Raw genomic sequence first — 14,635 nt, forward strand, 5'->3', positions numbered from 1 at the left:
ACTAGATTCCTTTGAAGACTAAATGGTATGGGGGGGCCCAAAGGGGGCCCCCCCATAGATCTTGTCAGTCATCTAACACCTGTTAAGAAAAACACACACACATCACAAGATACAAATCAGCAAAGCTAGGTTAACAAACAGCGGCGACATGCATGTCAAGGTGCAAAGAGCAGGGATACTGATGGGCTTGTGTCTGAGGAGACAGCCCAAAAACGTCAACAATTAATAAAGGAAAATAACTTTTACTCACTGCGGTGGTCTGTTTCGAAGTGCCATGTTGGTAGCAATATTTGTCTGGGCTGTTCAGTCAAATACCCACAAAAACAAACACGCAACAATTAACGCATACTTACAGTTTGTATAAAGTGACAATAGTGATCTGCAATCTAGATCGAAAACTTTCAACCCCTCACTAAACTCAACCTCGATTGACACAGGCCGATGCGAAAAGTAAACCAAACCCATTGTGTTCAGCCTTAATAAAGGGGTGCCTGACAGGTGATCTCAATTAAGAGCTAATCAGAAAGAACACTGAAGGCCTCCACACACCGGCGCCGCAGCGGCGCGGCGCGCATTTTACGCGCGTCAAAAGCACGCCCCTAGCACCAACAGGAGGCGGCGCGACGGGCGCGCTGCAGTATAAAATCAGGAAGTCACCTGTCAATCAACCGCAGCAAAGAGACGAAACGCAATGGGTGAGTATCCTATTGTAGCCTAGTTTATTTATTTTCCATCTTTTTGGCTGAATAATTTGAAAAATGTATAATCTGCGAAGTGAAAGTATGTTTTCAAGCATCAGATCAACTTAGTTTGTAGGGCACTTTATCGTTTTATTTACTGTCATTTCTTATTTATTTTATATTTTGCCATTATTCATCTACTGCATCAACAATCTCAATAACTGCAGGACCTTCTATTAAGCCTTTTTAGTATATAGTGCAGTCACCTTTTAAGGCCAATTGTTATTGTGTGTATTTATTGTATTGAGCTCATGGCTTTATTGATCCCCATTGGGACCAATACAGTATCTATCTATCTATCTATCTATCTATCTATCTATCTATCTATCTATCTATCTATCTATCTATCTATCTATCTATCTATCTATCTATCTATCTATCTATCTATCTAGCCTTAACATAGCCACACATTTACATGTATGCAGCCAGTAGTTATCCATTTTAATTGAGCAAGCTCTTTTACATTTTATTGAGGTTTTTTTATTTCAACAGAATAAATAACTGTTGCCAGACAGAGGGGGGCTGCCCTTCTTCTCCTGCGCTGTAGGCGGGCAAGGAGAAGACGAAGGGTTTGGGTGCACCCCATCAATGAACAGAGACAAGAACAGGGGGTATGCCACAATCTGGTCCAGGAGCTCCGTGCAGATCTTGAGAGGCACGCCAATATTTCAATTCGCCACTAAGTGTGCAATGGCAGAACCATATGGTGCAGCCTATATCATGACCTATAATCTAGTTATTATCCCTCTCTGGTATACTCTTTTGCATATATATATATATATATATATATATATATATATATATATATATATATATATACTTTTTTTTTATCCCTCGGGATGAATACAGTGATGTTATTGCTGTGCTGGATTCAGTAGCCAGTGTATTTTATTTGAGTGCTCGAGACACTTAATGTTATTTTTCCTTAAATCCAGAGAGACAGTTAAAGGTTGGGTATGTGATTTGCGAAACGCCAGCAGATTTTGAAAATACACAACTCAAATGGTCCTACCCCCTCTCCTTCAACGCTGACTCTGACTCCACCCATTCCAAGTACCTGGACGCGCAATCATGCACGAGCGCGAACAGAGATGCGCGAGAGCGAGCCAGGCTAGCGTAGGTTTTCGTTTAACAACATGGCACTACATTCAGCTGTAAGTTGCACCCAGTACCGCGGGTAGTAGGGGTGCTGGGGGTGCTGCAACACCCCCTGTCCGAGGCCCTGTCTTATCACAGAAAACGATCATTTCTAAAAAAAACTCCGGCCAAAGTGGAGATTTCTGAAAACGCCGGTTATGTGTTGTCGTGTCAACGGGGAGAAACGGGATTTTAGGTTCTGAAGCGTCACATTATGCACCAGGAAATGCTTAACGTCATGTGAGCGCCCGCTGTACCGTATTGGTCCGAATATAAACACAAACCCCATTGTAAGACGACCTATATTTGGAAAAAAGACTTGAAGACCAGATAAAATAAAAAGGCATAGAATAAAACACTGCATTGCCACTAAACAATAGTGCAAATAGGCCGTACTGATGTGTACACCAAAGACTACTCCTGACACTCCTCTGCCCCGCTGTGTTCGCTCTGGCTGTGGTCGCTCCGAACTGTTTCGGCCCGTGGCAAAGCGAGTCATCCTCGCTGCTGTCCAAGGCATTTTGAGACGCAGCATTTATTCAATGCTCATATGACCTAGTGCTGAAAAAAGGTTATATGAAAAAGTGTGAGGGTAGCGGTGGTGCGCTAAACTTGTTCTGTGAGCAGCTGGATGTGAACCATGGTGTGAAGGAAGTGAACACAACGATCGATTTTCAACTGTGCGCGCATGCACTGGTGTAATTGAGCTGCGCTGCTATATATCTTTTTTATCAATGTAACGAGTTGCGAGTCTAGTGCAGGCTGAGTTTTTTTTTTTCCAGCACCCCCTGCTGAGAATACGTTCCCGCGGCTATGGTTGCACCAGATGTTATAAACATTAAACGGTCACATAAATCATTACTATTTTTAGAAAATGTATGTTTGTTTCATATAATTGTATTGGAAGTCCTGGTTTTCACTAGGGTTGCCGCGGTGTGGACATTTTCACACCGAGTAACACTCGTCTCAACACCGGTATTACCGAGTATAAACGGTATAAACTTTGAAACTAGGTCAACCGCCACACAAGCATCGGTTTTTAGACCCTTCGAAACGTTCGAAAGCAGCGCCTAGGATTATTCTTGATTTCAGTTTTTCTCTTTCAGCGTTTTTATTATCAATTACTCTCTGAAAAATAGTTTTCCTTCTCTTTGCTGGTGGTGGTGGTGGTGGTGGGGATGGTGCCATGGAAATTGTCTTCTACTGCTAGGTCCAAATGTGGATTAACTAGTTCCAGTAGCTACCGCAGGATAACAACAAACAGGAGCTTGCTCTGGGTCACGAGCTCTGGGTCACGAGTACTGCACGAAGGGGTCGCGCGCGGGGCGCGGGGGAGGGGGAGTGCAGTACGACCGTTTGATTGACGTACTTACTGTCCAATGCAACTCGGTGGCAATGGAAATGATTGGCTGGAGTTTTTCGAGCCCTGCCCGTTCCACTGATGATTGACTTGTTTAATTTTCATGTCAGTACTTCTAACTCAGTGGCTGTAAGCGGGTTATGATAAGGATTTCAAGTAATTTTGCAAAAATGGCCAAAAAAGCGAATTCCATACCCAACCTTTAATACATGATCTGATACCAGAGAGACAGTCAATACATGACAATGCATTTTTGAGCTTTGCCTGTGTTTCCTTTTACTTATCTACTTTATTGTATGAGAATGTTTCTATGTGAAGCACTTTGAGTCTGCTTCATGTATTAAAACAAGTGCTATATGAATGAAGTTGCCTTGCCTTAAATAAAAATATATATATTACAAGTAATCTGGTTTATACCTACATGGTGTGATTATATGTGACTTGATTTCGTCTATTTCCCATTACGGTTAATGGTTTGGGTAATTAGTCCACCATTGTTGATTTCTCACCTGAAGATCCAATCTCCAGAGCTATGGCTCGCCAGGCAATGACCTTTTTGGAGTTGTCTTTGTAATGACGGGAACTTTGGTCATACAATTCGACATATTTTTCCACCTCGACGACCAGTCTCTCATCGTCCATTCTCGTAATTGTTTCTCACAAACGAAAGAGGGCGACATCCAGTGGTGAGGGGTAGATATGGAGGTGCCTACGGGACCCGGGATGTACAAACCAGCTTTTACAAAGCGCTTTTTCAGGGGCGGCGACGTTCGGGAATAGAACATTGGCTCGAAGAGTAGTTGGGCGGCGCGGCGCGGAACGCTGCCGCGTAGCTAGTCGGCGTATGGAGGTAGATTTGTGTCTTTATTATGCAATCAAAAATAATAGGTTTGAGAGCAAAACTTTCCACACTGCAATCAAAAAATAGATTTGAGAGCAAAACTATCGACACTGGATTCGCAAGCAAAACTTTAGGATTCGCAAGCAAAGCTTTTTGATTCGCAAACAAAACTTTTGGATTCGCAAACAAAACTTTTGGATTTGCAAACAAAACTTTTGGGTTTGCAAACAAAACTTTTGGATTCCCATTAATATTTTTTTTATCACATTAATTTATCTTGCAATAAAACATTTTTTGATTGCAGTGTCGATAGTTTTGCTCTCAAATCTATTTTTTGATTGCAGTGTGGAAAGTTTGCTCTCAAACCTATTTTTTGATTGCATTGTGGAAAGTTTTGCTCTCAAACCTATTATTTTTGATTACATAATAAAGACACAAATCTACCTCCATATCGGCGCCGGTGTGGGCTAGTACACCCGGAATAATGGGGGCAGACTTTTTTACGCGCCGCTGCGGCGCCGGTGTGTGGAGGCCTTGATCGGCCATGAGTGAGACGTTCAAAACGAGGACGAGGATTTAACGGAATTGTTACCATTCAAATTCAAATTTCTTTATTATTGGATAGGGTATGATATCAATGATTTGGCCTTTGAGTAGGCCTATATTTCTTAAATATATTTCTTACATTTTTTCCACCCCTTCGCCTTTTGAATATGAAATCTATAATCTCAGCCTCTCTATAATTTGCCCAACACATATTTTATTGTTCAAATAAAATCCCATCCTTATTTTGCCATTCATATTGAATCTTTACTGTCTTTCATTGTACAACACAATCATCTAATAATTATTCATAACGCTCTTCCATCTCCTTGGCTGCATTAAGACGAGACTCGGGTCAGAGCAAAGATCGGGATCCACACATGATAAGGGATAAAGTTATTTATTAGAATAAAGGAAGTATCATGAAATCTGTAAAGGGATTAGTGTACCGTATATGGAAGATTAGAAAATGTGCGATTATATGGTTTGGACAGAAAACCAGTACCAAAATCACAAGGACCGACCGAGCCAGAACGGAGGAAACTTACCCAGACAGACAAAACAAATACTGGGAACAACAAACCATCTTTACCATGTTGGAAATACCCAAACAAAATGCAACAAACCAAACCTGAACAGCAAACCAACATATGTGACCAACCAACTGAACTACTGACCAAACACACAATTCTTTCGACTAGCCTATGTATATGGGCAGTGGAAAGTGTGCTGTGGGGATGTTGAATAGTGTTAACATAACCACCCTAAACAGAACCCAAGCCCACCTGCCTCTGTGGAAAGAGAGAGAGACTGGCTAAAGCCTGCGTGGCAGACCTGCTCCGATGCACCTCATCAGCTGACAAGCCTCTCAGCCCCGCCCACTGGCTGTAGCAGGTAGGCAAACACAGAGGACCCAGCAGACGAAGGAGAGAGAGAGCAGTCACAGCTGTCACATCTGTTGCCTGAAGATTCTTTGTTTGTCTCCAACAAAACCTTCCAAACAGATGAATCATCGGCTCATCCCAGAAGTGTCAAATTACTTTTGTGTGTCAAAACGGGCAGGGTGGTCGTGGACTCCTGAAAAATACTATGGTCGTTTTGTATGTAGAATAAAATGCCATTGTACATTTAAAAAAAAAAGGGAAGACTTTCACAATGCAGGATTCTGGGAATGCAGTGATGGAATCCCGATAACACCTGTTCCCTAAAAAAAGGGCTCAAGATTCTGAGTCTGCCTGCAAGAGGTTGTGTGTGTGTCTGTCTGTGTGTGTGTGTGTGTGTGTGTGTGTGTGTGTGTGTGTGTGTGTGTGTGTGTGTGTGTGTGTGTGTGTGTGTGTGTGTGTGTGTGTGTGTGTGTGTGTGTGTGTGTGTGTGTGTGTGTGTGGTTGCATCACACATTGTTTAATTGCAACGTATAATAGTAGAGCTATAAGTGGGTGAAAAAACTGCTAAGTGCTAACTGCTGCAGGGTGGCCAGGTCAGTCAGAATCACTTCATTTTAGGTTGTCATGATCCGACCTCTATACAGTCTATGGGACAGACCGACGCAGCCAAATTCTTAATTCCACCTTTGTTTTATTAAACCAATATGAGCTTTATGTTGATAACGTTTCCTTGCTTGTTAAGTAAATTGCTTTGTGAATTAAAAAAATAAGAATAATATGTATATACAGCGCTCTTGGGGGCACCCTGGCGGTCGGAGACCCTAAGTGGACGCCTAATTCGCTCATAGGGAGGGCCGGCTCTGTTCATAGATAAACATTTAAATTAAACCAAATCATTCAGTCTAGTTTTGAGTTGCCCTGACTCCTCAGAAGCGGTCCCTGAGGCTGTTTTTCTTAAGGGGAAATAAGGAAACCCAATTCAATCCCTCCAAGGTCCTGGTAAACATGAGTTGTTGTTAAAAATCCCTGAATATAAAAACTGAACAAGATAATAAGTGGTAGCTCCGTAGTAACAACACTCACACGAGTGATGCTTAATCTGAATTTAGTCATTTTATTTTGCCAGGTATATTTGCACATAGTGAAAAGTTAAAATGTATTTATTGGGAGAAGCATGTGATGTAAAATGTTATTTGTTCACAAATATCGTTAATTCCCCATAAATTCCTTTCTAGGATGTCAGCATTTGACCAATGAAGGTCAAGATACGAGTTGTAGGCCTATATAAAGTCACTTAAATTGTTTATCTAAATGAATCCAAGTTGATCTATATGTATTATTGATTTAAATATACATCTTCATCTTCTATTCAATTAAAATATTTATTCTGGTAGTAATACAAGCAGCAAAAAAAATCCCAACTAAATTAATGTAATTTGCGTAGGCTATATACATATATTGTGGGGGGACGTGCGGCGTCTGGCCTGCAGAGGGAGTATGGGCATGTTGGGAGCACACCGGATCTGATGGGTGGATTGGGTCTGATTGCGGGCACCTGCTCGCAATCAGACCAATCAGGGAGTGTGTATGTGCCCGCTTTATCTTGTAGTGAGGAGGATCGACTGAGCCACATGGACGATCGCTGCAAGAGATCCCCAGAAACGCTCCCTTTGTCCGCCTTGGCCGATTTACGATTTATGATTTGTGATTTGTTGAACTGCCCATAGTCAAAATAAACGACTTGCTTGTGCTGAAAAGCAACCCTGGTGTCCATGCGCTCTGTGGATTTGCTACATATATATAGGCTATATAGACTGTTCTTAATGCAGGCCATGATGATTCCTTTATAACTTTATTAATTCGCAGTTTGTGGTTTCCCCTCAAGAGAAGGTTTAGCTTCACGGCTGTTGGCTCCCGTTATCAATCTTATAATTTGTAGCACAGATGAGGCAGACTACAGGCACAGTGTAGGTATGAAGCAGGGTGCAGGGTTAGCTTTGTTTAAACAATCATTCAATCTGCACTTTTTGGGTCGTGAATAAATATATTCAATTGAGTAACATCTATTGCACCTTTGAGGAAGAATATGAAAATAAGTTACAAAATTATCTAAAATGCTGAAACATGGCGCTATGAATAACCAATAAATTAAATGAATACATAAAACTAAATTGTGTACAATTAAGAAATTGTATGACTGTAAGCTTTGTTCTCTTCTGGGAAAAAAATGCCAATTAGCTTTAGGCAAAAAAATCTTAATGGCTTGTTGAATCTGAGTTCTCATTTGCTCCCTTGCCTTGAGTACTGTCTATCTTTAATGATAGGATAATTTTTGTTGGTTGTTAGCCTAGCACATTTCTACCAGCTTCTCCAGTGCAATTAACACATGGCAAGCTTTCGACTTTCTCCCATTTTCAACATACATTGTTTGGTCCAACAGCCAAAAGTGATATTTAAATGATAGGAATAAAAATCAAGAAAAGTGGCAGCAAATTTGTCCAGTGATATGATGTCCATATCACTGGATGTCGCAGTCTCGATTAGGTTAAACTATTTCACTGTAATCCAAAAGTATCACAACACTCGACTGCATGAAGGAGTTTCTGACGAAGCGTTTGGATGTTGCTGTAGTTTGGGAGATTCAAAGTCCAACAGCAGGTCACAGCCTCTGGATAGTACAGCTCAGGCTCTTGGTAACACGACAAGTTGATCTTTATCATGATTGTTGAACTGCGAAGTTTGGGATTTCTGTCCGTTCCAGATATGAATACTTTAGGAGGGGAAAAAGACGTTTCACATGTTAATGTCTATTGGTTGTTTTACACGGTATACGGTTTTAAGCGATACAACATGCAATAATAACCAATCAAATAGCAATAATAATTTATACAAGTTATTATATGTTATGTTGAGTTATATTTACTTAGGAAGTCCTTCTTTTGCTCCACGGAGAACTCCGCGAAGACGATCCAAAAGTTTTTGATAACTTCATCGTTGGATGTGCAGCCTTGATATTTTGCATGCTGTAAAAAGGAAAAATGCAAAAACATTTGTCTTACATGCAAACATGTATATAGAGATATTTCCGCATCAATATCGATATATTTATTTATATTTAGCTAGATAGATATTAGAGCCAGACGGATACTGGATTTTGGGGCAGAGTGAGATTCCTAAATAGGGGAGCCAAAAATCGGTTGACGCCGTTTCCGTGCGCGAAGGAGGGGTAACCCCGATCTGCTAGAACCTTTCGGGGCCCTCCTGGTTCCTTTGTGGTTGGGAAACTTATCGGGGTTCGGGGGTTGGGGTTGGTCGTTGTTGGAGTGTTGTTTTGTTGTCATGTTGTGTACATTGTTGTTGCCACCGTTAATGTGAGAGTTATGTTAATTTGTTAGGTGCGCTGTGTTTCGTGAAAGACTATGGGTGTTAATAAAGGCAGTCCGTAGTCGTGCGGTGTATGGGGCGCTGAACTGCATCGAACTGCTAAACCCTTGATCCCGTCTCTTCCTTCCTGTGCTGCTCGCCACTATATATATATATATATATACATGTATATGCGCAAAGGTTTTGAGCAATGCTGGAAGTTATAATAGGGCTGTGTGGTGGCGCCGGTGAGAGCGCTCTTATGGAAACAGGACCCACTTAAGTTCCAATGAAGACACATTGCTCTGATCATACTACTCAAAAGTGTGCAAATCTTCAGTGAAATTGCACCACAACACTGGCTCACTCACTCAAGAGCATGCGAAGAAATGCACTATTGTGGACGACGAAATGCCAGTATTAATCAATAATTATAATAATCTAGTATATTGCGCAACTAGCAGCCTGTTATTATTGGTAGTGAGATATTTTTGTTAGGAGGAGGAGGAGCGCCTGCTCCTATATATTAGTCAGGCTCTAATAGATCAATCCTGAGGCGTCTGGTGTATTTGAAGGGTTAGGGATGGATGTCTGACCTGTCTCAGATCATCCCAGTTGAAGACCTCCTCTCCTTTGAGGAGCGTCATGAGTTGATCAGGGAGGAACATTCTCCACTCAGGTGATGGGCAGCCTCTCAAGAAGCCTCTCTCGAACTCCTTGAACTGATGCTCCACCGAGCGGCTGAACACCATGTCCACTTGGAGGTCCACATATTTCTGCCTGGGTTAGAGACAGGGTTGGGTTGAATGCATGCTGTGCATGCATACATACACACACAGGTACACTTGCAAATATAAACATGTATACGAATGTCTACATTGACCCCCCCCACACACACACACACACACACACACACACACACACACACACACACACACACACACACACACACACACACACACACACACACACACACACACACACACACACACACCTGTTGTCTTTGGTCACTTGAATTAACTCTCCATTAGGTAGAAGATCCAAATCTTCTGCATCCTACAGAAGTAAAGTTGGTGTAACATTAGAGTGAGGTCTCCCTTTAAAAGTGCTTTTAAACAGTGTTCATTGGCTCTTACCCCTCCGAAATCCAACTGTAGGTCCTCAACAGTCTTCTCTTCATAGTCCAGCAGATCCTTAAAACTCCTGTTGGTACGACAGTGGGATGACACTTAACGCCAAGTCAACATTAGGATGAAACGGTGTTAAATAAAATGGATAATTTAATATAGTAGTATAGTAGTAGTATAATAAAGTGGTAGTATAGCATACTATTACATAGCATAGCAAAGCATATGTAATAGTTTAGTAATGTCTAGCAAAGCATAGCATCTAATAGTATAGCATAGTAAAAAGGACATGTATAGCATATCATAGCATGTCATGTAATGTATAGCGTAGTTTAGAAGTACTGTGCAACAGTTGGCGACAGCTCCATGAGGTCGTCCAGGGTTGGCTTCAAGCCCAGGAGCTTCTTGAAGAGAGCCAAGGGGAAGGGGATGTTCATCAGGCACTGGTTATACAGAGCCATGCCACAGAGCGTGCCCAGTAGGAAGAACTCATCAGTCAGCTGGGCGACCTGGAGGGGGCAGTATAGAAGCAGTATATAATAATGATGGGTGGATGACTGATGCATGATGAGTGGACGGATGGAAGGAAGCGTGGATTGACCCCTCTTCGTGAAGATCCACGTAGGGATTTTAGACGGGACGTGGGTCTGTCCAGAGCGCCCTGCATTTAAACTTCTGCGTTATGTTCACGTGTACTCAAGAGGACAGTGTAGCGTTTCCGAACCCAAATGAACATAAACCCTCTACCAAGTGCGGAAACAATTGACAGCATGGAAACCTGCTCGATTTTTTTTTTTAACGCCTTCCATGCCACAATTTGCTAAGCTCTGGGAGGACTGCACGTCTTAGCCCATCGGCCCTAAAAAGGGGCAGTCTATGGGGGACGGTCTCTGTATAGCGGCGTGGCCCTTTGCTGATCTTCACTTACGAGCTTGACAGAAGCGTGTGTTTGAGCTTTAACTATACCAACACATGTATCCCACACTCTAATTGTGATAAAATAACATAAAATGCCACTTGTTTATACGTACATTCCTGCTGAACCAGGCCACTCCGTCATCATTCTTTTCTAGTATTTGTGGTTCTGCCTTCTGAAGTTCTTTTGCAAGGAGGTGAAAGAACTCCATTACGACTCCTCCAAGATGCATATCATATTCCTCATTAAACTTCACCTGTAAACATAAGAGGTTTTGCAGGGAAAATAACTTGAGTAATGTCTTACAATTTAAATATTGTGAATTCATCTGATATCTGGATTATAAAAACTAGAGAATCTTGTATAGTGCGGTAAGTCCATTGAATAAATACACAATAAAAAAAAACTGCACTATGCAACCATCATCAAATGTAATTGGAAAAAGAACAAGTTGAAATGTACTAACACATTTGGATTTAACCAAGTGTTAGTTAGGTAGAACCAAATTGCTAATTGTTATTTCTTGGGAAATGCTTTGCTGACCCACCGCAAGTTTTAATTTTGGGTCATGGGAAGACGTCCTCAGCGATTGAAAAGTGTCCTGCTGCACCGTGGCCCGGTTGATGGTGAATTCAATGTATCCTGGCTGTAACTGCAGTAGTAGAGGGACAGTCTGGTAGAAGTATGGTATCGTGAAGTAAAGTATAGCCTAGCTTATAGCATAGCATAGCATAGTATATCAACTAAGTGTATGGCATGGCATTGTATGGTATTGTATTGCATCGCATAGCTTAGCATAATGTATGTAGCTTTATTAAACTTTTATTGTCAGTGTGGCTTTTAAGGACCGCAGAAATTAACAGTTTTGTGGTAGCTCATGAAAACATCCTTTTTAATAAATATAATCTCACCGTGGCAATATTCAGATGATACTTCCACAGCTTCAGCTTGCATTCTACGGGTAGAATGCAAGGGTACTTCACCAGAGGCAACAGGATACTCTATATATAGAATAACAATATAGAGGTATTATCTCAGAAGCATAGGGAACCATATTTCAGCAAACCTAATTCACATGAGTTAGTGTCTAAACAGCATACCAAATAATAATCTCGCTTGATCAGTGTCCTTTGTTCTTCATCATTAAGTTCAGGAAGGAACCATGGATAATACTGCAGGATTGAGTTACAACTGAGAAACAGTTGTTCAAACTAAGGAGTAGAGAAAAAAAATAGTTATACATAAACAACCAGTAGTTATATATTATTATTATTATTATATGAATATTATTATTATATTGATTTCTAAAATAAATGACCACAGATTTGTATTGTACTTAAGGTCGCTATCATGTGCCACAAATATCATTAGTCATTTATATGTTGACCATATGATAGAGAGAAATTAGGAAATTTCTGAAAAGAGGTCCTTTATGATTGTTTTGTTAAATACTCACCATCTCGATGGTATTTGTGACTGTCGTCACATGGAAAACACTTTCTGCAAGGCGCCATGAACCGCTACTGCTGGCCTGCAGTCAGGACATTAATTTTCAGTTATTCAGCATCACACTTTCACACAAAATGACTTGAAGTCATTTCATATACATGTCAACAGGGGAAACAACCCATTTGGCTATTTGTTAATGAAGGAGAGCACTGCTCCATACGCACATTTTGAAAAAGATTCAGCAGAATACTTCTGCATTTCACATTGTTGATGGAACCCAGAACCTCTTGGACCATAGGCGTAGAACATCACTAGCTACTACTCAGTCCGGCCCTAATCCTTTATCACACATCTCTATTACACTAAGCATCCACAACCTGCCAGTAAACACTCACAGAATGAAGCCTTTGCAAAACCCCAGCTGTCTTCATAAAGAAGTCGGCTTGCTCTCTGTAATCCACATCTAAGGATGAGAGGAGCTTCCTGGATGCTTTACAGAAGGTCTCCACTGCAGATCGGAAGAAGTCAGGTGTCCAGGACCATAGTCTAACTGCATCAATCACACACACACACAGCATACAATGAACAGCTTGGGAAAACACATTGCATTGCATTTTAAATTATCGGTTCTTTGGGTCAATTACCGAGGACTTCCAGTCTGTCTTGGTGCAGAGAGAGGAAGGCATCAGCCACCCTCACAGAGAGCATTTCACCAAAGTTGTCTCTGACCAGCACCTGCAGCAGCTCCACGAGCAGGTAGTAAACCCTCAGGCCTTCAAACCCGACCGGCTGCCCAGTCAACGAGGGCAGTAGACAGTCTCGGACGACGGTCTCCACCTATAGCATCGTTCAGGACAAAGTCATTTACAGCGTTGTCAGTGTTTGACAATGAACATGGGATGATACTTTTTATTTAATTAAATAAAGGTGAAGAGAGAGGCTAGTATTTTCATTAGATGTTGTTGTACCTTCTGTAGCACTTTAGCTTTTGTCGCTAGCTTTGCCAAAGCTGTGCTGAGAAGAACCAAGTCCAAACCAGAGGACCTGGGTGAAGTCCGGTAGTGCTTGTCAACACTATTTTGATTGTGATGTCGTAGGGTGAATAGCACCATTATTATTGAATGAGCAACTTGAACTGATAATACATTAACTTAAAATATAGTAAAATGCGTTACCTTCTGTCTAGAAAGCTGGCATTCAAGGAAGACGTGGATGAGAATATATCCTCGATCTGTCTAGAAATAGATCAAATTGATATACTAAATTAAATATACTATACTAAACCAGTTTACATTTAATGTTCTAATTAAACATAAATTACATACTGTGATTGATTGATTCAGAACTTACTTTCTAATTTTACACCATGATTTTGCATTCTGACACTTCGAGAGCCAGAAGTCGATGGTGTCCATATCAAGAACTGTAATAATCCCAGGATGAGCCTTCTCAGGCTCCTGTAAGACATCCCCAAGATAACTAACCAAGCATGTTGAATGTGTTGCATCCAAACTAATTAATGCAAAATACAAAGACTCCTACCTGACTGAAAGAGCGAAGAGCAACAGATTGGTTTCCTCCAGCAAATATTTGCTGAATACTCCGGTCATCTTTTTCATGGAAAAAAATGACCAACACACACACACATATATATATATATATATATATATATATATATATATATATATATATATATATAAATAATTTCAGGATTGAAAAAAAATAAATAAGTGTGTTCTGTCCACTACTTTAGATCGGCTGGCTTTGTGCCATGAGTGGCACAAAGCTTTAGGAGTGTCGTTAATAAGAGCAGTTAAGAATAAATTGTAGGTTAATTGAATAGCATTTTGTTTTTTACAATACATTATAAGATGTGATTTTATTGATAACATTATTGATATCACTTTTGATCAGCATATATGTAGATATATACAGATATAGATGTGTCCAGGTTATTTTAAGATACGAGATAGTTTAAATGTTTCACAGTGTGACTTTAACTGCAGAACCAAGGTAACAAAACATGAAAAATGCTTCCTGAAGCCCAACACACACCGGCGCGGGCTAGACGAGTGGCGCCGCGCCAACCCACTAGGCTTCAGGGCAGTGTTCTATTCCCTGAGAGACTTCCTACCATGAGGCAGCAGAACAGGCAGAGGCACCGAACAGTCTGTGGTGAGCCTGTTTCCAAGCTGGCCTTCTTCTCCACGACCAAATGAATAGATCTTCTTTGTTGGGCCTACTAATGCCATGGTGTGGTTGCTGCAGAAAATAA

General features: G+C 41.0%; 1 protein-coding gene across 4 annotated transcripts in view; it reads right to left on the bottom strand.

The window, feature by feature from the left end:
- Positions 1–6,599: 6,599 nt before the first annotated feature.
- LOC115540137 (probable E3 ubiquitin-protein ligase HERC3) overlaps positions 6,600–14,635 on the bottom strand; it is a 43,912-nt gene continuing 35,876 nt past the window's right edge. The window contains exons 7-24 of one of the 4 annotated variants that reach the window (XM_030351161.1): positions 14,495–14,622; positions 13,903–13,970; positions 13,711–13,817; positions 13,536–13,595; positions 13,329–13,404; positions 13,005–13,197; positions 12,756–12,910; positions 12,368–12,442; positions 12,012–12,122; positions 11,823–11,912; positions 11,459–11,584; positions 11,027–11,167; positions 10,338–10,504; positions 10,005–10,071; positions 9,863–9,924; positions 9,465–9,648; positions 8,429–8,528; positions 6,600–8,275 (exon numbers count right to left, since the gene is read on the bottom strand). In XM_030351161.1, the coding sequence (XP_030207021.1) occupies positions 8,061–8,275; positions 8,429–8,528; positions 9,465–9,648; positions 9,863–9,924; positions 10,005–10,071; positions 10,338–10,504; positions 11,027–11,167; positions 11,459–11,584; positions 11,823–11,912; positions 12,012–12,122; positions 12,368–12,442; positions 12,756–12,910; positions 13,005–13,197; positions 13,329–13,404; positions 13,536–13,595; positions 13,711–13,817; positions 13,903–13,970; positions 14,495–14,622 (2,125 nt within the window). In that variant the 3' untranslated portion in view covers positions 6,600–8,060. Of the gene's footprint in view, positions 8,276–8,428; positions 8,529–9,464; positions 9,649–9,862; positions 9,925–10,004; positions 10,072–10,337; positions 10,505–11,026; positions 11,168–11,458; positions 11,585–11,822; positions 11,913–12,011; positions 12,123–12,367; positions 12,443–12,755; positions 12,911–13,004; positions 13,198–13,328; positions 13,435–13,535; positions 13,596–13,710; positions 13,818–13,902; positions 13,971–14,494; positions 14,623–14,635 lie in introns of all 4 variants that reach the window. The other 3 variants (XM_030351156.1, XM_030351152.1, XM_030351157.1) reach the window with 3 other exon arrangements.

This window comes from Gadus morhua, chromosome 3 (assembly GCF_902167405.1).
Source record: "Gadus morhua chromosome 3, gadMor3.0, whole genome shotgun sequence".
In the NCBI taxonomy this organism is placed as follows: Eukaryota; Metazoa; Chordata; class Actinopteri; order Gadiformes; family Gadidae; genus Gadus; species Gadus morhua.